This window comes from Triturus cristatus, chromosome 9, assembly GCF_964204655.1.
Source record: "Triturus cristatus chromosome 9, aTriCri1.1, whole genome shotgun sequence".
Classification (NCBI taxonomy): domain Eukaryota; kingdom Metazoa; phylum Chordata; class Amphibia; order Caudata; family Salamandridae; genus Triturus; species Triturus cristatus.
In genome coordinates, this window is record NC_140592.1 from 41,545,040 (window position 1) to 41,570,010 (window position 24,971).

General features: G+C 48.2%; 1 protein-coding gene across 1 annotated transcript in view; it reads left to right on the top strand.

Annotated features, from left to right (window-relative positions):
- Positions 1 to 24,971, top strand: part of DALRD3 (DALR anticodon binding domain containing 3) — a 177,799-nt gene that overhangs the window by 52,272 nt on the left and 100,556 nt on the right. The window contains exons 7-8 of the mRNA XM_085624347.1: positions 4,194 to 4,252; positions 14,851 to 14,933. Of these exons, the coding sequence (XP_085480473.1) occupies positions 4,194 to 4,252; positions 14,851 to 14,933 (142 nt within the window). The remainder of the gene's footprint in view (positions 1 to 4,193; positions 4,253 to 14,850; positions 14,934 to 24,971) is intronic.

Genomic DNA, 24,971 nt, shown 5'->3' on the forward strand with positions numbered 1-24,971 from the left:
AAAAGCTGATAACTCACTTTTCTTCCATAGGGTAACATTGACTGGTTTCACTTGGAAATTCTTCTAAGTGTCGAGTTTTGAAACTTTAAAATATTCACTCAAAATCAGCCGATAAACGAAATTACTCACCTGCTATCAGTAGAGATCCCAGTGCTGGATCTTGGTGCCCAGCACTGACCCTGAAAATAATTACAACCGTGCTTGCCGATAACTTGAGTTTCCTCCATAGGATAACATTGCCTGGTTTTTGCCAGAAATTCTTCCAAGTGTCGATTTTTGAAACTTACAAATATTCCTTATAAATCACCTGTGTAACAACAACGATTTCTTTCAACTGTTTACAGGAAATGCACCAGGGTTGAATCCAGGATCCAACCCTGAGTAAGAAAATCATTCGTAAAGTAACTAATATTGCATTTACTTAAAAAGTCCCATTGAGCTCAATGTTATAATTGTGTTTGAATTGTGTTGCCTATTGCAACAACTGTAACTATTGCATTCAAAAGTCTATTGCCTATTGAAAGCATCAAATTCTGAGAAAGTAAATTTTGATACCTATTGTTGGTTCTAAAATAAAACAACTATATATTTTTATATACAAACCATTGGCCTAGAGTTCAGTTCTTGAGTGTGTGAGACCATTTGCTGGCTGAGTGTGTACAACAAATGCTTTACACTGTCCTCTGATACTGCCTTACTGCTCGACCAAGCTACCACTTTAGAGAGTAAGGTTATATCTAACTTTAACCTCTGCCAAACCTCTGGGGACTGTGGACTCTGTACACACTGTACCTATTTGGGAACAGTATATACAGAGCCACCTTCTTACACCCAGGGCCTTTGTCCTTTACCTAAAACTGTACTTTATACTCCCAAATTGGCACCCTCTTGGCCACATGTAGGTCCCTTGTAAAAGGTACCATAGGTACCAAGGACCCTGTGACTAGGAAAGGTCTCTAAGGGCTGCAGCACATATTGTGCCACCCTTAGAGGCCCTGTTCCCTAACACACACACACTGCCATTTCAGGCTGCATGTTTTGGTGCAGAGAAAAGTGAAGAGTCGACATTGCACACAAGGCTGTGTGCTATGCCTACAGCCTCTGCCTCTTGTATAGGTAAGCCACCCCTCTAGCAGGGTGCACTATACCATTGGTGAGGGTACAGGGGCATGAGCCCTGTACTCCTACAGTGCCTAAGTCTATTCTTGAGAATTGTAAGTACAGTAAAGCCATAAAGAGAATATGGGCTGGGAGTTTGTCATTACAACCTCCACAGCTCCATAATAGCTTTACTATAAACTGGGAAGCTTGATATCAAACTTCTCAGCACATTAAACCCACCCTGATGCCAGGGTGGAATGTAATGAAAAATGCACTCAGAGGGCTTCTTAGAGATGCCCCCTGAAAAATGACCTGACTCTAGTGTCTTGGCTGACTGGCTGCTCGCCAGCTGCCACCCCCAGACCTGTTTCTGGACCCCTGGGTCGAAAGCCTCCCACTCTCAGGGTCCTGAAACAAAGCACATCCTGGGCAGAGGTGCCAATCCTCCTCCCCCAGGATGGGCAGGGTCAACGAAGGGGAAGCTTGAAAGACTTGCCGCCTTTGTGAGCTACCCCTGCCATTTGCTGCTCTCAGCAACTGGCCCTTACCGGTTCTGATCGCCACTTGGGGTGGGAGAATCGACGGGAACACCAAAATAGGAGGAGACGTGTCCCCACCGTTGCCAATCCTACCCCCTTGAGGATGGGGGGACCCAGCCAACTAGAGTGAGGCTTATGCCCCCTCCCACTGGAGGCTGGCATAATAGGGGATGGACTCACCCCAAGAAAGGGACCCATTGGTCCCTTCCTTTACCTACCTGAAATGCCCCTAAATTTAGTATTTAGAGGCAAACCTGAACCTTGCCTCCTCAGACAAGAAGAAACCAGAAGAAGGACCTCAGAGACATGCTGAAGGAAGAAGAGGACACCAACTGATTTGGCCCCAGCCCTACCGGCCCCCGACCTGCTCCAGTGAAATCCCGGTGTGTCCTGCACCCAGCAGCCCTCCAGAACCAGGAGGGACCTGCCCTACCTTCCCCAACCAGACTTTGTCTCCCCTGAACACCGATTTTCTCCGGCCAAATCAGCGAGCCTGCACCCCTCTGTACCCAACGCCCACAACCCGAGTTCGAGTGGCCCAACACTACGAGGAGATCTCCCCGGCGATCCTGACTTGGGATCTGATGATCCCTGACCTGCCTCAATACTCCCTACGACGCCTGCAGCCCCTTTCTGGAGGAACCCCCAGACCGCGACCAGTAAGGAAAACCTGATGCCAAAAGACACCCCTGCAACCGACGCCCCGCGGCCTTGCGTGGCCCAACCGACGGCGTCCCGGCAATATTCGACATCCCAGCTTACCTCTCAAACTGGTGATCGCCTCTAGAAAATCTTTGTACCCGAACCTGCAGTTTGTTTAAACCGGAGAATCCCCACTGAAAGTAACAGAGCATCCGCCGACTAAACAGCTCCCTACACCCGGCCGCCCTAGTGCCGCTGTGGGTGCACCTTGGGTGCTAACTTGAACCCCCCCTTTGCCCTATGCTTAACCTCAGGAGATTTGCTTCCTCAACCTTGTGGCCTGCTCGTGAGGGGTCACCAACTGGAGGTCCCCTATTCCCCGTTGGATAACATTAGGCCTCACTACACGCGGCCGCCCTAGTGCCGCTGAAGGTGCTTTGAGAGTACATCCTTGACCCTGAGGGAACCCTTGTTCTAATCCCAGAAAACCAACTCCCAAAACGAAGTACTTACCGGTAAACCAATAACTGCTTTTCTGTGAAAAATGTTCTATGTTGAGTTGTAAAATTGTATGAAACCTTAAGAAACTATATATGTCCCAGTGTGATATCTAGGCATATCACACTGAGTAGAAAAATAACTTAAAAATGATCTGAAAAGTAACTTAAAAAGTAATTTCATTAGTAACTGAAAAGTAATTTCAACTGTTTTTGAACAAGTGAATTGCCTGTAACGAATCCAATTGCATTCAACTTCATTCAAACTGTATTTAACTGTACTATTCTTGCAAAGTACTATTACACTTACGTGAGCCAGGCCTGGCTTGGTTCTAGAAATAAATCACAACTAATAATATATATAAAAATGTAAAAACAAATTGGTCTGAGTTGGTCTGAGTTCAGTGTGACCTTATTCCTTGCCTGAGTGTGTACAATGAATGCTTAACACTACCCTCTGATAAAGCCTTACTGCTCACCCACACTACCACAAATAGAGAGTAAGGTATTATCTACTTCAGCCTCTGCCTACCTTTGGGGTTCCACTGGACTCTGTGCACACTATACCTTTCTTCGGTATAGTATATACTGAGCCAGCTTCTCTCAGTGCTCCTCTAAGATCTTCTTACATCACTACCGGGGGTAGTTGTAACAACCCCTCACAACTCAAATGTGCAGATTGGATTGGAAGCCCCTTCTTTGGAAGCCATGTGGAATTCCATGCACATCTTTGGGGACAGGGTTGGTGCTCCTATAAGTCTCTAAGACAGCTACTCTTGGGTGCTACTGAATTGGTGTCCAAGTTTACTGGAAAAGCCCAAAAACGTCCTGTAAGCCTTTGTGGAGTGCCCCAACAATCCCATTACTCCTTCCCTGGAGCACTGAACATCTGTGCAATGTTCATGTCTCTGGAGTAATCTGATTCAATGACTGCACCCAAGGCAATGCTTTGCAGCAGGTAGATGGATGGTAAAGTCTCCTTTAAAAAGCCAATCTTTTGCAGTTCACTTGTTGCATGGCCGCTACTGCCAAGAACTCCGCTCCAACAATGGCAAGGTGGCTTTGACCTCAGAAAGTGATAGACTTGACTGCGTTTGAAATGTCCATTGAAAAACGAGAGGTTCTCTGACCTCCTGCCAAAACCCCGAGCCAAGCCTTTCTCTGCTGCTCCTGTTCTCACATGCGCCTTTCGGGCTCATAGTTTAGAATTTTTAGCATAAAATTGTGATCCGCTAATGCAAAAATCCATCTTATTTTAATTGTTGGTGAAGGACAAACAAGAATGTGAATTCACAAGGCTTTTAGGTTTTTGTTAAGACAATCTGCTTTTGTTTTAGCTTTAGTGCATGCCAGTGCTAGTAGAGAGAGGTTTTCTTTGTGATTTATGCTTTATGCTTTCCTGGACTCTATGCAGGCTTCGAAGATCTCAGATGCGCAGTGCCTCAGTCATGAAATATGGAGACCTTGTTCAGGGTGAGTATGAATTTCTGTTGCCCCTCTTTAATTTACTTTACTTTGACATTTGCAAAGACCACATGGGACACCCTTTATGTGATCATTGTATTTCCGCGAAAACTACCGCTCTCCAAATTCGGTACAGTAAAAAGATCTCCACAACCTGTCGTTTACCAGGGATACTTCTGCCCCAGTGTGTTGCATGGCCCTGGACAAAACATCCTAGTTCATACATTGCACAGCGGTGCCAGAATGCTTGAGTCAATGTTACCTTTAATACACAGTATCAATATCACACAGCCCCATATGTAGGCCCTTTACAATGCAAGTCAAGCATGCAATCTCATAGAGACATCTAGCCGCAGATTCCTTAACTTAGAATATCCCCAGGCGTCCGACTGGATCCGGAAAACGTTTTCCCCAGCAGTACCTCTGCACGCCGGGGGGGCGGCGTCGCCCGGCTCCATCCAGACGTGACTTCAATGGAGCCGTAAAAGACCCCCGCGTTCTGACGTCCGTTTACTTCTTTTCCGCGTCACAACGCAGATCTGGGAGAAACGGTTCCTTTGGCCTGTTTTGGTTTAAGGCCTTCACGATGCCTTTTCGCATCTGGAACTGTGTGCCGATACCTGCGTACGTCAAGTCGTGTGCGTCCTGTTCGTGGCAGATGTCGGTGACGGATCCACATGAGATCTGTATGTGGTGCTTGAGCAAGCACCCTGATCTCCGCCGAGTGCAACGCCTGCCGGCAGCTGAAGCCGAAGACCCTGCGGGAAGGACGGATGAAATTGATGTCCGCCCGGTTGGCCCGGTCAGAATTTATTTTATTTTTTATTTTAGGAGTTTTCTATAACGCTGGCCAGACCCGAAGGTATCGGAGCACTTTACAACAGTCGTCATACGAGAGCCATACAATCTAACAAAACAGAAAATATACATATTAGCTCAAGGCGTTTTGAAAGTCTCAGCGCAATGTACCCCATTGATGCATGGAGGTCAAGTAGTGTTGAAGTTGTGTGTCTGTTGACTTGCACCAAGCCTCCTATGGGGCGGGTGATAATGGGCACCACCCCTTGTGGAGGGGAGAAGGAAGAAGACTTAATGACCCAATAGCAGAGAGCAGCAACGTGCTGGCTTGTGAGCTCCACAGCAGCTATCGGTTCGGGAGAGAGCAATTGAGGAAGAGGTCTTTGAGCTGTTTCTTGAATTTTACAAAGGAGGTGATAGTCCTGATATGGACTGGAATGGAGTTCCAGACTTTTAGCGCATTTCCAATGAAGGATCGGGCTGCGTTTTTTTGTTTACATGTTTTCATATGGATGAGGAGTAGAGTGTGGGTGCTCCTGAGGTTCCTTGTCTGGCCGGCTTTCCTGAGTTTGGAGGCCAGGTATTCAGGCTTCTCTGTGTGCAGGGCTTTGTGTGTAAGGCAGGCAGTTATAAAGTTGGCTCGCATTTCGACTTGGAACCATTTTAATTCTCTTAGTGCGGGTGAGATGTGATCGTATTTTTTAACTCCGGTGACCATTCTAGCTGCTGCGTTAAGAGTGGTTCTGAGTGGAGCTAAGTGGGATTTTGCTGTACTTGTGAGGATTGCATTCTCGTAATCGAGTCTAGACAGCACCAGCGATTGAGTCGCTTGTTTGAGGTCCTTGGGCGGAATGAAGGGTTTTATTTTGTTGAGTAGTTTCATGTTGATGAAGACGCTTTTTGCGGAGTTCTTGATGTGTTTTGCCATGTCGAGTTTAGGGTCTAGGGTGATTCCCAGCAATTTTATAGAGTCAGCCAGGATGAGATTGCCTTTGAGAGCATCAATAGCTTTGAATCCTTGCGGCGCCGGCCTCTGTCTCCGGCAGAAGGATCCCAACGGTGCAGTTCTTCCTCCCACGCTGAGGTTCCTGTTCGGGACAGGTCCCGGAGTCGTTCCCGTGGACTTCGCTCGCTTGCTTCAGGTAAGCACCAAAATAAGTCACGGAGGTCGTCGACCTCACACAAGCGTGACGTCAGGGCCCGCTGCTCCCGGTCTTCATCGGACACGAGTCCACAGGAGTCAGCCCCCGCTTACCCACCGTTTCCTGGTGCTGGGGCGACTCGGACCCAGATGAAGGCCTATTCCGGGGCTCTGCAGGCCATATTTAGGTCACTCCCTCTCCCTGGCGTGCCTTTGGGCCCCACAGTGGGGTTAGGGACTCAGGTCAGGGGTTCGCCGGTGGGTTCGCCCTCTGGGTCGACCGAGTGCCTTTGACTCCGGTTCTGGGGTTGCTGTGACGTCGGGACACGGCCCAGAGGGGCATCTCACTATGACATCTAGTCCTCCTGATGCGTCTTCGCACAGTCGTGCGGACTCCCAGCATCGTTGCTGGATGCGGCTGCAGCGCGGAGCTCGACTCTGAGTCGACTTCGTTCCTTCCCGCTGGCTCCTGCCTTGGTGGAGGTCGAGTCGACGCCGGCCAGACAAGTCCTCTTTGGGGGTCGTCGACGTCGATTCAACGCCGTCTCGACGTCGGTCGACGCCAGTTCCGTCCTCGGCTGTTCCTCTGCTGGTGGAGGACGTGATCCCAGTGGGTTCTCCACCCCCAGGGTTTTTTCCATGCTCCACGGAGCAGGGGCCCATGGGGCACTGGCCGGCTTATTATTCTGCAGGTCCACTGTCATTGGGTGGACGGATTAGCCTGCACCCGTCCCTAACGGATGCCTTGCTGTCTCCACCTCGGATGGCCAAGGAGGCTAGCGCAGAGTTTGCGATGGCGGTTCAGGGGCTGTGGATATCTTGCAGATGCAGCTGCCCTCTGTCTCCCTGCCTTTGGATCCTTTGTTGGATCTTCTCCACCAGGGCACGGTGGATGTAGAGCCCTTGTTGCCTTTTCGCCGGTCATTGTATGATGTCCTTCTGGGGACCTGGGCCAGACCCTCATCGGGCGACCCCGTGGGGTGTGCTGTTGCACATCGCCATCTTCTGGCTCCAGATGACCATGCCTGTTTGTCCCTCCATCCTAGGGTTCAAGGACTTTTAGTCCAGGCAGCGCTCCCTTCCTCTCCTCCTCTGTTGCTTCCTCCCACTCGGGAGTCTAGGTGGTTGGAGTCGTATGGACGCAATGTCTTTGCGTCCACCAACTCAGGCCTTTGGTCCCTGAACACGACCTGCGTGTTTGCTCAGCTACTTTTGCCCTTTGGGACTCAGTTGAACAACTCCTTCCCTCTTTGCCGGAGGGCCCTCGTACTGACCTGGTCTGTCTTATTCAGGATGGCCGCGACCTGGCGCAGTTTTCTGTCCGTTCGGCCATGGACACCACTGACTCCGTGGGTCGAGCTATGGTCATGTCAGTTGCTCTGCGTCGCCATGCATGGCTACATGATGTCAGTTTCCCCGAAAATGTTGGGGAGCAACTCGGGGATCTGCCCTTTGATGTGGCCCATCTGTTTGATGAGCATGCCGACTCGTTCGTCCGGCGCCTCCTATCTGGATTTCCATGACTGCCAGGTTTTTAGTCCTCTATGGTGGACTTGTGTTTTCATGTGCAGTATTGTTACAGCATTTATCATTTCCGTCTCTGGGTTCAAGACATTATATCCCAGACAGATGGCTGTTCAGCCTTGTTTTTCCTTCCTTTGGTACTGCTGGGCCAGCTGTTTATATGGTTCTTTTTGACCTCTGCCTATGTGCTTGTCTGAAGGGGTGTACCTTGCTTTTTATAGGGACGTGACGTACCCTATGTGAGGTATTCGTTTGCTTTTGTGTAGCTGCTCTTCCTTGCCAGGAAGTTTCGGAGGCTCCAGTGGAGTTCTCTTTGTTATTTTCTGTCCCTCTGGAGATTTTTTCTATGGGTTATGCTGTGCGCATCTCCCTTTGTTCCATACTTCCTGCTGTGGTGAAACGCCCCCTCTGTTGAGACCCAAGGATTGATGTGGCCCTCTCCTGGAGCTTCTGTATTGCTGCCTACAGTTATTCCGTTGCATTCTCCTGCATCTGTGGACGCAGTCTGCTCAGGTGTATTGTTGGGGCTATGCTGTATCCGACTCGCCCCAGGAGGTTTCATGTCCTCCTGCCTTGCATTTGGCTAATCTTTCTGCCTTAATTCTGCCCCCTAGCACTGTTGGCTGTCTTGGGCGTGGGTACGCGTCCCTGTGGGCCCTTTGTTTCGTTCCACTCCAGATCGGTTCTTTCTGTGTTCTGGGCGGTCACCACATGTGGTCCACACTGGGTGTGTGTCCTATCACGGGGGACCTGTAGTGTTCCTTGAGCCACTGTCTTGGCTGCGCTCTCTTCCTGTTGTCTTCTTCCCAGGTGTTGGGAAAGGCTTGGGCACACCCTGTCTGGGGTTTGTGTGAGAAAGTGCCATCTTTCTTGCATGGTATGCCCCCACTTTTTGCTCAATTGCTGAATGTACTTTGAGTGTACACTGGACTCCTGCCAATCGGGTGCCCAGGGCCTATGTTCCTTCCCTAAAAACAAAAAAACAAAATTGGCAAACCCTGGCCACATGTCAGCCCCTGGTAAATGGTACTCTAGGTACCCAGGGCCTTGTGAGCAGGGAAGACCTCTAGGGGCTGCAGCACTCGTTGTGCCACCCTTAGAGGCCCTGTACCCTTACACACACACACTGCCCTTGCAGGCTGGGTGTCTGGGTGCAAGACAAAAGAAAGAGTCGACATGGCACATATCCCTGTGTGCCATACCCATCACCTATACTGCCATGGCATATATCAGTCACCCCTCTAGCTGGGTGCCCTATGCCAATGGTGTGGGCACAGGCGCAGAAGCCCTGTGCCCCTACAGTACCCAGGTCCATCCCTGGGCACTGTAAGTGCAGTGCTGCCATTTAAGAGTACATGGTGCTGAGAGCTCGTCAAACACAAACTCCACAGCGCCATAATGGCAACACTAAAGACTGAGAAGTTTGGTATCAAACTTCTCAGCACATTAAAACCACACTGATGCCAGTGTGGGATTTAATGTACCAGGCACCCCAGAGGGTAAAACCTAACCTACAATCCACGTCTGTTCTGAGGCTGCCACACAGCAGACATGTTGCTGGACCCCTGGGTAGGAGAGCCCCTGCTCTCCTGGGCCTGCAACAATGCACATCCTGGGCGAGGTGCTAAATCTCCTCCCCCAGGATGGGTAGTGGGAAGCTTCAAAGGCATGCCGCCTCTGTGAGCTTCCCCAGGCCACTGCAACCCCCCACTCTGGCGGGAAGCTTGGCCGGAAACCCCAAATAAGGACAGGGGATGTGCCAGCCTGCCAACCCCACCCCTCAGGTGGGGGAGGCGAGGTGAAGCACATCTCCGGGCTCTCGCCATCTTGAAGATGGGAAGCCCTGCCCTATCAGGACTAGGCTACTGCCCCCCTCCCACAGGAGAGAGGCACGATAGGGGGTGTACCCACCCCAGGACAGGGACCCATTGGTCCCTGCCCTTCACTACCTGTAACGCCCCTAAATCTAGTATTTAGGGGCACCCTGAACCTTCCTTCCCCAGATTCCAAAATCCGAAGAAGAGCTAGAAGAAAGAAGACCTGCCCTGCAGCTGCTAAGAAGAGGAAGACACCAACTGCTTTGTCCCCAGCCCTACCGCCCTGTCGACCCTCAAACCTGCTCCTGTTCCAACCCGGCATCTCTTGTGGCCAGCAACCTCACAAACCCCGGAGGACCTGGCTACCTTTTGACTCTAAACCCCTGGGACTTCCATGAGTAGAGGCTCTACTCAAAATCTACTTCTAATCCCTGGCAGCAGCCCGGAACCGCGAACCCAGCACACTCTGCACCAGCCAAGCCTGGCCTGTGCCGTAGTGAACAAAGACCACGAGGACGACCCCACGGCGACTGTGACCCCGAGTCCGGCACCCAAGGATCTCCCTCGACACTCCTGAAGAAGCCTGCAGCCTCAGAACCAGGTGCCCCCCCAACCGCGATCAACAGAGGGTAAGATTTCCCGACACCAAAAGGCACCCCTGCACCTGTGCCCAATCCCGGGGTACCTACCTATCCTCCAACTACCCAACTTACCTCTCGAAGTGGTGGTGGCACCTGAAGAGTCTTCGTCCCCGAGCTTGCAGTCTTTTTCTAAACCAGAGATTTCCCATTGAAATCAATTGAGCGCCCGAAGGCTCAAAAGCACCCTTCACCCAGCCGCCCGAGTGGCCCTGGCAGTGCAACCTCTCCACCTATCTACTTCCCCACTTGCCCTGAGTAAGTGACCAGGAGCCCAGCTCCCCCAGCCGCGTGGCCTGCTAGTCAGCAGCCACCAACCAAGGCCCCCCTACCTCTCATAGGATAACATTGGGCCTAACTCTCTCTGCACCCGGCCGCCCTTGTGCCGCTGAGGGTGAACCAACTGTACCTACCTGACCCTGAGAGACCTCTGAGTCTATGCCCAGAACCTTAACTCTGCCAGTCGTGAAATTTCTTCTAAGTGTGGACTTTTCAAAACTTAAAATATTCACCAAAAATCAGCCGAGTAAGGAAAACGAAAATACTCACCTGCTCTTAGGTGAGCTCACAGTGCTGGATCTTGGTGCCCAGCACTGACTCTTAAAAATACTTACAACTGTACTTACCAGTAACTTTCTATACCTGCAACTTGAATTTTCTGCCATAGGGAATCATTGACTGTTTTCTATGAAATATTTTCTAAGCGTCAACTTTTAAAATAGCAAAATATTGTCTAAAAATCATCACAGTAATTAAGTCGACTTTTACCACTTGATTCCAAGTACTGACCCAGGACTGAATCTAGGATCCAGTCCTGGAATTCCAAAAGTAATCCTAAAAGTAATCTGTGGCAAATAACTTGAAACTTCCATTGAACACAATGCATTATTGTGTTTAGAATTGTGTTGCCTATTGCAACCACTTGTAACTTTCTACAAAAGTCAATTGCATATTGCAAAGGTATTTATATAAAGCATCTCATTCTGAGAAAGTATATTTTAATACCTATTGTTGGTTCTAAAATAAAACAAGCATATATTTTTTATATATAAACCATTGGCCTAGAGTTCAGTTATTGAGTGTGTGAGACCATTTGCTGGCTGAGTGTTTGCAACAAATGCTTTACACTGTCCTCTGATACTGCCTTACTGCCTCGACCAAGCTACCACTTTAGAGAGTAAGGTTATATCTAACTTTAGCCTCTGCCAAACCTCTGGGGACTGTGGACTCTGTACACCCTGTACCTATTTAGGAACAATATACACAGAGCCACTTTCTCACAGTTTGCCTATGGGCGCTAGAGTTTTCGCCAGAGCGGATCTCTGTTGCGTTTTACCTTGTGCCCCTTGCTTCCCTCTGACGGTCCCCGGCCTGGACTCAGGTGTTTCTGTTTGTTGCTGCTCACAGCTCAGGTGTTTCTCCTCCTGGCCTCTGCTGCGCTTTTCAATAGACATGTTTTATCTACGGATGATCTCTGGTATCATCCTGTGTATATATATATATATATATGTATGTATGTATGTATATATGTGTGTGTGTGTGTGTGTGTGTGTGTGTGTGTATATATATATATATATATTTTTTTTTTTTTTTTCCCCAGACATTTTATGTCTGAGTGTTACTGACTCCTTCTTCGTTAGTGTGGTAGTCAGTCTTCCCACCTGTATTGTGGGGGCTCGGTCTTTCCTTCCCGATTGGAGGGTTGGGATCGCCCTCTATTGCGGATGGACTTGTATGTCCTGCTACGTTTCACATCGGTGCCGTTGGTTCCTCTTGGGTGACTTTCTATGCTCTTGAGGTACTCTTCCAGTTTCCCCTTGGTTGTCACTTTCTTGACTTTCTCATATCTTTTTATGTGCTGTATACACACGTGAGGGGGCACGCATGCAGGGTTTCCCTGCGGTGGTTTATAGGGATTGTCCCAGATTTCCTCTCCCTCTCTCTCTTTCTCTCTCCCTCATGGGAGATAGCTTTGGGTGTGTCCGGCTTGCTGGTGGCCCTTGGTCATTGAACCTGTGGGTACGGTTCACTGTTTGGCAACCTGCTACTGCGCTCGTCTTCTCTGTCGACGCAAACACGCTGTTGCTGTTAGACTTCATTGAGCTATGCATTATGTGGTGTGGTTCTCACGGTACTCAGTGTCTGTTCCGTGTATTCTTGTAATTCACATATATGTATCTCCTGGTAGTCATAGTTTTATATCTCGGAATGATGCCTTCTGCCCTGACATGTAATTTGTTGCCACCTGATGTTGTGCCACTCAAATTGTGTGTTCTGAATCTGTCTTCATGTTTAAGTCCCTTCGCTGTGCCTTTTGAGTATAGGATCCCAGGATCCGTAATGAACAGTTTCCCTCTTGTTGTAGAAGTTTATGGTATTCTGCCATTGTGCACTGTTCTTTCTGGTTTTGTTTCGTCCCTCTGTCTGACAGTGGACTTGTGCCATCCTGTGATGGATTGTGGTACCTTGCTTCCCCTGCTCATGCTCCGCCATGAACTTCATGGTCTGGTGTCAGCTACGCTGGCAATGCTGAGCTTTATGGGTCTGGTGTCAACCACGCTGGCATTACTACCCCCACCTTGTTTCAATGTTCTTGACGGACTACTTCTTTTGGGAACTTGGCGGGTTTCGGTCGCAGACCCTCCTCCAATGGGGTATAGCTTTGATATCTATTCTAAGTTAAAGAATCTGCGGCTAGATGTCTCTATCAGAAGAACGAGTTACTTACCTTCGGTAACGGTGAATCTGATAGAGACAAAGTCTAGCCACAGATTCCTTAACGCTTGCCCATCCTCCCCGTTCTGCGAGGCCCTTTCCAGGTGGGGATCTACCACTTTGCCTCCTTACAGGTGGCTTTGGTCCGGAGAGGTGCTCTAGCTCCCCTTCCTCCAGGGCAGAGTGTGTCATTCTGTTTTGGCACATAGGCTCTCCACCCATTCTCGTTCTTGGTTGGCTAGGTTATGTGTTTTTCAATGCTCCTCCACCCGGGTTCTTCCGGTGTGGAGATTCTCATGTTCTTCTACCCTCCCCCGCCCTCATCTGTTTCTCCCCATTACTTTGGGGTCTCCTTGTCTGATTGGGTTGAGGTTCTATTTGACTGTGCTACAGTTCATAGGTCATTGTGGGGGGTGTGGTGAACATTCCATGTTGTTGTTCCCTTCTGGTCACTTGCCATGAGTCATGTTGTTCCAGTCTTGTGGTCCCTTACAGTTCCATCCTGTGGTTACAGACTGTCTTTCATACAGTTCCATCCTGTGGTTATACACTGCCCTTCGTTTGTCTTGCCATTCATTTCCACTGCTGTTGCCTCTTAGGGGGGGCACAGCTCTTCGCATTGGTGGGACTTTTGCTGGGGCGGGTGCTCGGTTCGCTCCCTTCATTCCCTTCCAGTGTTGAGTGCTCTTTCGACATGGTGTTGTGTCTCATTATTCTATGATCTCCTATCATTGTTGTTTCAATGGTTTTCGCTCTTTTGTTGGCACACTGTTCTTATACTCTCACAGTTTTTGTAGTGGCTCCGCGTTGTGGCGCGGAAAAGTTTCACAGTAGAAAACTGACGTCCGCACACCGGGGGGCTCTTATATGGCTTTATTGACGTCGCTTCCGTGGACGACGGCAGGACGGAGCCGGGCGACGCCGCCCCCTGACTTGCAGAGGAACCACTGGGGAAAAAGTTTTCCAGATCCAGTCTGACGCCTGGGGATATTCTAAGTTAATGGCTCTGCGGCCAGACTGTGTCTCTACCAGATACATTGTTATCGAAGGTAAGTAACTTGTTCGTTAAGTTCTTGTTTTTAAATGACATAAGCACTTGTTTTATAAAAATGAACTCCTGATGTTTTCCTCACATATGTTGTGAATGTGCATTGAGTGCCACAAGTCCCCCTCTGGCCATGTGCTTAGTTTGCTGTAACTACCAGATTCAATCAAGTAGTACTTGTAAAGTGCGGCTTATCACCCGTGAGGGTATCCAGGCTCTTGCTGCGGGTCTCAGTCGAAGGGCCAGGTCTTGAGCCACTTCCTGAAGTGAATCAGCGAGGGTGCGGTGCGGAGGGGGAGGGTGTTTCAGGCCTTGGCTGAGAGATGGGAGAAGGAGCGTCCTTTGGCACGGAAGCGGTGTATGCAAGGAGTCTGTGTGAGGGAGAGGTGTGCATCTCCACTTGGTTTCTTTGTGTAACCTGGAAAAGGAAAAGCTGCAGCTGCTTCATTCTTCAGGGGCTGTCTCTACAGATTTACAAGGCAGCTACTTGGTGGTCTTTATATATGCAGATGTGTAGTATATAATATGCTATTTATTACCATTGATGAGTGTAGGGATGGGTCATTTCTCATCGGAGAAGGCCATCAGCAATGCAAATAAATTAGATTTTAACCTTTTCACTGTAGTAATGAATGTGTCAGTGTGAATGTATTAGTAGAGTTGCTCTAAATAAAGTATTTATTATCGGGCCAAATTTGTTTTCTCTGCAATAGCATAAACGTAGATACTAGAAGAGGGAGCAAGGTGTCTACTAGAGCCAGTGTTACTGAAGGTACTTACCCTTCTGCTCTGGTTTTTCTTAGTGTGATAAAAAAGAGAAAATCTTGACATTGCTTCAGTTATATGGCACCTGAACTTTTTATTTAGCCTTATTTAGTTGGGATTCTGGCTCTGTTTCATGTGTGTTCAATCTGTGTTTCTCATCGCAGGTGCCTCGTGGGATGAGATTGTTGACTCCCTTACGTCAGCGGCTATCCGGTTTGAGATGTTAGCCACACCACACAGGAGCCAGGTAAGCGCCCATCTTGGTCTTGTGATGACTTCATAGTGCTGACTCCTCTCATGCAGCAAGACTCTAAAGGCACCCAAGTTCTACATTAACACTTTGTAAATCCTATACACAGGAGGGAGCAGCAACGTTAGGACTGGTTACTGTCACCACTTTACTCCCCTTTCCTACTATGAGCCGCTGTCCATCACTGACCCTTCTGCAACTCACTGCTTGTTCCTCTGAGTTGTAGCCTCCATATTGATCCTTTTATGGATTGGCCGAGGTCAACACTGGGACGTCTTGAGCTGTTTTGAATTCTTCCGCCATGTCCTTGCGCCAACCCCAGCTTCGATCCCAAACGTCAATACTGAGATATTCAATATTTGTGTCCTCTGGCCCTGCTGATTGCTCATACTGTGGTTCCAAACCCCTAATGCTTACCTAAAGTGTTAAAAACTATTCCTGAGTAGAGAACATGTCCGTGGCGGTGAGCCCACCCCGGTTATTCTGTGTTGCAGCACATTAATGCCTCCTATTGAATTGTTTTAATAGAGCCTGCAGTTTTTTCGCTGCAAGTGATCTTTGTCGCCATTGTTCTTGGCTGCCATGTTTTTCTGGGCAGCTGCATTTTCCTCTCCTTTTTGAATACAAGGTGCCATGCTTGTGACGGGCACCACATCCTTTGCTGACCACTTTGCCTAAGATGCTTGATGAAAGTCTTGGTGCATGGCTGGTAAAAGAAAAAAAGTGTGTTTTACTAGCGATGACAACAGTCTTAAAATAACCCAGGTTGTAGTAATTCGCTTGGCCCTAATAAGCGGCAGATATTAGGGACACCCTTGCAATGGTGCAGGGGTTCTCCGTTAACAAGTTGGAGTCATTCTGCCTTGGAAATACAAATTCAACAGGGGAGTTTCCCGTTTGGATGAATAGACACGGATAGAGAAAAGTGTAGAGTCGTCTGTGCGTTGACAAACGCACAATAAGAGCTGGTAGTGCAGCAATTCTATTCGAGTGTTAGTAAGTGAGTTACACAAACTTGCACCGTGCAAAGAGCATCTGGGATGAGAAATCTAAAAATTGTAGACATTACTTGTCCTCAGTCGCAGTGACCAGGTGCTTAAGTCGTTTCATTTTTGTGACCAATTGTTGATTAACAGCATCCAAATCTTTTGTTTCATAAGCGGTTCCGTCACTTCATTGTGCGAATTTCAGTGATGTTCATGAGCTCTGTAAATCTGTCTTTTTGGGGATTTCAGAATGAAAGTTTACAACTGAGGCAGAGACCCTATTTGCATTGGGTTTTTAAAGAGAAACGCCCTCATTTAGTGCCAGTCTCCAGGAGAGACTTATCCCACCAGCCAGTTGGATGCCTTATTGGCAAAGCCGGCAGCATCACGAAAAGCAGAGTAGCAGAGATCTAGGATTACAGCAGACTTCAGGTACATTGGGCAAACCCCGCAAGCAATCATTCCCTTCATTTGCCTCACTTACAACCTCCCACGCGGGAGAAGCACCTCTTACGTCCACCGACTATAGCATAGTGAAACAAGAGGCGTATTGGTGCTTGAGGTGTCTCCATCCAGTCGATCGCCAGCTACCAGTAGCTCCCAGACACCTTCAGAGTAGCTCACGGCCTTGAGATTATGTTTAAATAAGCACAGGGTCACATATTCCTTTTAAAATGAAGTGAAGGCTGTGTTTATTTTACATTATTATCTTCAGGCTGCAGATAGCAGGGCCTGATAACGAGCAATGTTGGAGTCAGATGTATGACCCAGGACACTGTGGTGAAGAACTGAAGCACTGAGGTATTTAAATCTTAAATAAAAGTCCTTGTCATCCTAATATTGGAGCATAAGAGCAAACTGTTTCGGAATGCTTTTAAATTCTAGAAAATTAAAATAAAGAGTCAACTTAATGACTAAGTGAACTCTTCATTTTAATTTTATTCACCTCAGTGTTGCATTTACAAACAGCAGGCCTCCCAGTGGCCATATTTATAACCAAAAGATACTTTTTATTTTTTTCAAATGGGAGAAATTTAAAGTGGATAAAAATATTTTTATGAAACATTGAGTCAATGTTTTTCTCCTCTTTCAGTTAAGCCAATCACATCTTATTATTTTACGAAGCATATATTTTCACTTTAAATTCCTCCTATTTAAACAAATAGCTGTATTTTTCTTCTATAAATATGGCATCGTGTCCACAGGCCACTGGGTCAAAATGCCTGCTGTTTGTAAACACAACAAAATGGGGGGAAATTTAACCCCTTGCGCGCTGCGCAAATTCCCCCGCTGTGCGGGCGAATTAATTAGTGGGCGGAATTCAGACAGCCCCCGCTCTCCTCCGCACACGCCCACTGTGACGTTGGACAGCGGAGGCTGTCCGAAGCATGCAAGGGGTTAAATGATGAGTTTTATGGAATCCATATAAATATATAGTTAACTCTTCGGTTTAATATTCTCCCAAGGGGCCCACGGCAGCTGAGTTTGGAGCTAATCTTGCAACTCTCTCTCTAAACCAGCTTGTCATAGGGCCTACCCATGAAAAGGGACATACCCTCGATCTGGTCTGGTCCTCCATGCCCAGAATGGAAATCCTAGGGGTCAGCCCCTGCATTTGGTCGGATCATTATCTGATCAAGTGCTGGGTCCCAGGGGAGCCTCTAACTGCGGCCCCTCCACAAACAAGGAGGAAGGTCCGCCCATGGAAGAAGATCGAGGCCGATTCCTTAGTCACAACTTTACTCTCCTCCCCCCCTCCGAAGAGGATGCAGGAGAACCTGGACGCTGAGACCTTGACCATCATGACCTGGATCCGCTCTGCTTTAGACAAACTAGCCCCAGAACGTCTAGAGCTCACTCGGAAAAAAGGGAAAGGAGCGCCTTGGTTTGATGCACCTCTTAGGGAAAGGAAGCAAGCTCTCAGGAGGGTGGAGCGAAGCTGGAGACGGGATCACGGGCCTACAGAGGCGCTAATGTACAAGACTCTTTTGGCCAGCTACAAACGGGCCATCCTGGCTAGGAAAGCCGCCTTCTACGAAGGACGGATCAGGGAGGCAACGAATAAACAAAGGGAAACCTTTATTATTCTAAGGGAACTCACCCAAATGAATGACAAAAACAGCGGGCTGGCCCAGCCTGACTGCGACACCTTTCAAGGTTTTTTCCTCCAAAAGGTGCAGGATATCCTGTCGGATATCTCTACACTCTCGGACAGTCTACCAACGCAATCTGGTACAGACAGCGTACAGTCTGCGAGAGCTTTGTTCAAGTTTCCAACCATCAATGGAGAGCACCTGTTAGAACTGGTTAGCCGTATTAAATCTGGATCCTCTAGTGATCCCTGTCCCCCGAAAATTTTCAAACTAGCCTTGCCAGGCATCCAATCCCAGCTCCTGCAGCTAATTAATGCTTCATTGGAAGCGGGTTACCTCCCAGCATCCCTGAAGGAGGCCAGGGTTTCCCCGCTTCTGAAGAAAGCAGGTTCTGACCCTAAAATACTAAAAAACTACAGGCCTATCTCTCAGCTGCCTTTCCTAAGTAAGATTCTGGAAAAACATGTTTTGAACGTAGTTACCAACTACCTTGAGGAACACCATCTCCTTCATGCCAGGCAGGCAGGGTTCCGACCTCAACATAGTACGGAACTGGTGATGGCCACGGTCACCGATGAGCTAAGAGTAAGAGCTGATAATAAACAACCTTGCGCTCTGATTCTGCTAGATCTCTCGGCAGCTTTCGATACGGTCAGCCATTCCATCTTGCTGAGCCGTATCGCGAAGCTGGGGATTGCCGGCCAGGCATACAAGTGGTTGGAGTCCTTCCTGTCGGGTCGTACTCAGAGGGTCCAGATGGGGGACCGGCTATCAGGGAGTAGGGATGTAACCTGGGGGGTGCCTCAAGGATCTGCACTCTCCCCCCTTCTTTTTAATATCTATCTGCAACCCCTGATTGAGGAACTGACGTGTAAGAACTGCGAGGTCTTTAACTACGCAGACGACACGCAGCTACTGGTCCAGCTGGGTGATACTCCGGAGGCCCAGGAGTCAGTCAGAGATCTTTTGAGATTCACGGTCAGCTGGATGACTAACAACTTCCTTAAAGTTAATGCAGATAAAACGGAGGTTTTGGTGGTGACCAACACAGCCAATCCCTGGGATGATTTGTACTGGCCCCCTGAACTTGGCAAAACCCCCAGCCCGGGGTCGGTAGTGAAGAGTCTTGGCTTAAAGATCGATGCAGCTCTCACTATGGCCCCCCAGGTGTCGGCTGTGGTAGGCTCCTGTACTGCCGTGATGCGGCAATTGCGTAAACTTACTGCCATTCTCTCTGCCTCCACGCTGCAGACTATTGTCTCAGCAACGGTCATCTCGAGGCTAGACTATGGTAACGCTCTGTACCTGGGCCTGTCACAGAAGCTGATGAGGAAACTGCAAGTCGTGCAAAACGACGCGGCCAGACTGGTTTTCTCTCTTCCTAGAAGTGCACACGCATCCACCCTCCTTCGTAAACTGCATTGGCTTCCAGTGAAGCTTAGGGTCCAGTTTAAAGGCCTCTGCATGGCCCATAAAGCACTCTTTGGCAATGCCCCGGAATATGTTAAACAGCGCCTGAGGAAGTATGTTCCCGCTAGGCCCCTACGTTCTGGGGCTGTTCCAAATCTGGTTCAACCCAGATTCAAATTAAAAACTAAAGGCGGTAGTGCTCTCTCAGTGCTCATTCCTCAACTCTGGAATGACCTTCCCTCTAGCTTGAAGGAGGATTTTAACCTTCTCTCCTTCAGGAAAAAACTGAAGACATTTTTGTTTGGCACAGTAACGCCTTCAGGCTAATTGGAGTTGGCATGTGGTTGGGGAGGCGGTACGATGTTGGTGGTTGTCTGTTTAGCGCTTAGAGACCAGTGGTGATAAGCGCTCTATAAGAACCATTTAACATTAACATTAACATTAACATTAACATTAACATTTCAGACTGTTGCATTTACACACAGCAGGCATCTTGCTCGCAGTGGCTGGTAGACACAGTGTCATATTTATAACTGAGAAATACAACCATTTTTTTGAATGCAGAAAAATGTTCCATATTATGAAACAAAATTTGCAGAACGTTTTTCTGCACCTTATATTTCTCCCATTTAAAAATGATTGTATGTTTGTTTTTATACATGCAACTGTGCCACATAGGGTGAAAGGTATGTCCTGTGCCGCAAGTACTTACGACACTGGCTCTCACTCACCCATCCATATATATCCCATTCGTACATACCCATTGTTGGAAGCCAGAGTCCCCGTCCCGTACCACTGTCACTAACTGCGAGACCCGGACTCCCCACTCAACGTTAGGCCAAGAAAGGACACCGTTTGAGATAGCCCCGCTCACCCCCTTAGTAGCTTGGCGCGAGCAGCCAGGCCTATCTCCAAGGCACGAGTGTACAGTATGTGCAACCATGCTCACAGCAACCCACTGGTGACACTACAGATGGACTCCACACGAGTTTGTTAAAACGAGTTTCTCCAGTATTGGGGTGTCTTTCATAGATTCACATGCTTGAATATATTCCCCGTCGTCGGAGTGGGAGTCCCACGGTAAATAATATAGCAATATATACAGCCATAATATATATATATATATATATATATATTCCAAAAGTCAGATAACGTGCGCTCTCAGGAACAAAGTAGATCAACACAGATAGCGGAGAAACGGGTGTTTATTCACAACGCGTTTCGACTTTACAAGCCTTGATCACGTGAATAACAGTGCTATGGTGGCAATGAACTTAAAAGAGTGAAGGGCTGTCAAAACAGACAAAGGACCAAGTACATGGTAATCATACAGTATCCTACTGTGGCGGCCATCTTAGAGTGGTCAAATACCAACAAAAGCATGGAAGTAATCGCTCCCAAGTTGTCCTACTGCTGCATTGAGAACAAATAAGCAACAATTCTAATGAACAAAATAAATTAAACAAAATAAATGATATCTGAGCTGCATTATATCCTATAACCTGGCAAGTGCCTGAGATAGAATGTGCAGACCACCCCATGTGACTCCAAATGGAGAGATAAAATTACAAAGACAGAAGATGTGGGGAACACATACTACTCTCCCTCTGTCGCCATGTTTTGTCTACTGCTATGCTCGTCCTGACATCCCGCATACACAGGTCACATCTTCTGTCTTTGTAATTTTATCTCTCCATTTGGAGTCACATGGGGTGGTCTGCACATTCTATCGCAGGCACTTGCCAGGTTATAGGATATAATGCAGCTCAGATATCATTTATTTTGTTTAATTTATTTTATTCATTAGAATTGTTGCTTATTTGTTCTCAATGCAGCAGTAGGACAACTTGGGAGCGATTACTTCCATGCTTTTGTTGGTATTTGACCACTCTAAGATGGCCGCCACAGTAGGATACTGTATGATTACCATGTACTTGGTCCTTTGTCTGTTTTGACAGCCCTTCACTCTTTTAAGTTCATTGCCACCATAGCACTGTTATTCACGTGATCAAGGCTTGTAAAGTCGAAACGCGTTGTGAATAAACACCCGTTTCTCCGCTATCTGTGTTGATCTACTTTGTTCCTGAGAGCGCACGTTATCTGACTTTTGGAATATTTAATTTCCGGCGTGCTCCGCCGGCGTGTGCGCCAGCTCCCTTGGGTCGCAGCAATTCAGAAGGAGCGTTGTCTTGGAGTTTTATATATATATATATATATACATATACATAAGTAATCATATAAAAACAGAGATATAAGTAAGTAATAACATCAAGAATGTCCCTATATGAAATTTCCATAGAGATACATGGAAAGAGAAAAAAGACATTCGTAGTCTATCTCTGTCATTATGTTAGTCCAAACTACGGCCAATCAGGCGCCAGCTCCTCTCTAGAACCTTCTCCTCAGAGCTTCTCACCTCAGATTTTCTACCGCACGTTGTGTGACAGGGAGTCTCCCTGAGCTCTGCTCAGTTTTGTTTTGTCAGTCAGAATGTCTTCCAGTAAGAAATCTTTGTTTAGACCATGTTCTTCATGTGGAAAGCTGCGTCTATTTTCTGAGGACCCACACAGTAAGTGTATTTACTGTTTGTACCCAGACCATGAGGTGGCAAAATGTAAATTTTGTAGAACCTTTTCTACAAAGACTTTAAAGGATAGAGAAGGCCGTCTGTTAATATGGCTACAGAGACTGAAGGATAAGGATAACCCAGTTTCTGATGTGGAAAGTCTGTATTCTGGCCGTTCTCAACCAGCCTCTAAGCGCAGTAGTGTGCAGGAGTTACCATCTCCTTTCCTCAAGAAAAAGAAGCTTTCTTTGACTCTGACAGCTACCACTTCTGCTGTCCCACCTACTGTTTTGTCGCCTAAGAGACACAGTTCTCAGGCTGAAGAGGCGTCTACTTCACAGTCCTCAGGAAAAAGACTGTCCGCCTCGTCGACGATGCTGCCGACGACGAGATCTGCGATATCAGGCTCGTCGACGGTGACTATGACGACGACATCAGCTGCTTCGTCGTCGACGAGCGTTCTGTCGACGTTATCCTCGTCGACGGGGACCATCAGTAGTACAAGGGCGGTGACTTCAATTTTGCCCATTACATCGTCGACGACGAAGAAGGTAAAGGCTCCGTCGACGCTACCCGTGTCGTCGACGAGGACGTTGTCGAGCTCATCGACGCCCACTCCGTCGACGAAGAAGAAAAAGATCCCGTCGATGGGATCGTCGACGGTGGCTTCGTCGACCAAGACCTCGTCGACGACAACTCCGTCGACGGCGGCTCCGTCGACGACGATGACTCCGTCGACGGCGGCTCCGTCGACGACGATTCCGACGACGATTCCGTCGACGTCGATTTCCAAGGCACAAGGTTCACCGACGCCTATTCCGTCGACAATCGTTCCATTTGCGACAGCTCCGTCGACGAGGCCTTCTCCGAAGACATCCACAGTGCCTACCATACAGCAGTCGACGGCAGGTTCTTTCATACAGACCCTATAATCAAGGATCCAACCGATATTCCAATACCCAGCAACAGCAATCTTCACGACAGCAGGCCTCTAAGTCGTATAGAGGGAAATCCTCATACAGAGGAAACGCATCTAAGAGACAGTGACTCTTTCCGGACATGCATGGTTGGAGGTCGAATCTCTCTGTTCTTTTCTCAATGGTCCTCCATCACAAGGGACCGTTGGGTTTTGGACATTGTGAAGAAAGGACACGCCTTAGAATTCACCAAATTCCCTCCTTCCACACCACCCTCCGGACCACCACCTGCTCACATGAAACAACTTTTGCATCAGGTTCGACTTCTACAGCAGAAGGGAGCTGTAGAAATGGTACCAGTGTCTCAGAAGGGAAAAGGTTTTTATTCCCGATTCTTTCTGATCACAAAGAAGAACGGGGAGTGGAGGCCCATCCTCGATTTAGGGCACTAAACAAATACCTAAAGAGCCAATCCTTTCGTATGATGACGCTAGTAGACATCTTGCGTCTACTCTCGCAGGAAGATTTCATGGCAACTATAGATCTCCAGGATGCCTATTTTCATATTCCGATATTACAAAGGCATCGAAGGTTCCTGCGTTTTCGAGTGGGTCAACAAGATTACCAATTCAAGGTGTTACCGTTTGGTCTGCGCTCGGCCCCTCGTGTGTTCACGAAGGTACTAGCTCCAGTGATAGCGTTTCTGCGACTTCAGGGAGTGCAGATTTTTCCATATCTGGACGATTTTCTCCTAAAATCCCAGTCAAGCACTCACCTAGAACAACACATACTTCTGTGCCAGAACGTGTTTCGCTCATTAGGTCTGTCCATAAATGCAGCAAAATCCCAACCTCATCCTGCTCAACAAAGGGATTTTCTGGGAGCAACTCTGGAAACGGTATCTGCAAGAGCGTTTCTTTCCCAAGAGCGTCTGCAAAAGATACTACGGCTGGTGGTGTTGATCAGGTCAAAAGAGTCAGTTTCTGTGAGATTGTTAAAATCGTTTCTGGGGATGGCGTCATCCTCCATTGCCTTAGTTCCTCATTGCAGGCTGAGAACACGTCCTATTCAGGAAGCACTGGACGTTCAGTGGCGTCAAGTCACGGGTTCTTTCCACGACATGGTACGTGTCACAGATCAAATGAGGTCAGCGCTCGCATGGTGGGCAAATCCAGCCAACCTCACAGAAGGCATGTCTTTTCTGTCGGTGCCGCCGGACAGGACAATCACGACAGACGCCTCATTAGAGGGATGGGGTGCACATTTGGAAGATCTCTCCGTAAAAGGAAGATGGTCAGCACATCAAAGAACTTGGCACATCAACAGGTTGGAGTTGATGGCAATTTATCTTGCTCTCAAGTCATTTCTGCCCTTGATCCAGGGAGAATCAGTGCTAATACAAACAGACAACACAACCTGTATGCACTATGTGAACAAACAGGGCGGAACAAAATCCCCAAGTCTGTCCAGGTTAGCTCAAAGAATTTGGGACTGGTCTCTCAGTCATCAAATCATGATTACAGCAGTACATCTACCAGGAGTAGCCAATATCCTAGCGGATTCCCTAAGCAGGTCCTCCTCGTCGACCCACGAGTGGGAATTACACCAACCCACTCTAGAGAGGATATTCCAACTATGGGGTATTCCGCAACTGGATCTTTTTGCTACGCCGGGGAACCGGAAATGCCGGAATTATGCAAGCTGGCATCCCCACAAGGGCTCGCAGGGGAATGCCCTTTTGATAAACTGGTGCAATCTATTTGCGTACGCCTTTCCTCCAATTCCCCTCATACCTCGGGTCCTTTGGAAAATGAAGAGACAACCTTGCCACCTGATTCTAATAGCCCCACGCTGGCCCCGACAACCGTGGTTCTCAGAACTGCGTCTGATGTCCCAATGTCAACCAATCCTCCTGCAACATCGGACAGATCTGCTCACGATGAGCGAAGGGAGAATTTGTCATCCAAATCCCTCCTCACTGAGCTTATCGGCCTGGAACCTGAACACCATGAGTTCGCCCATCTAGACATCCCGCAGGATTGTAGGGATATTTTGGCCCAAGC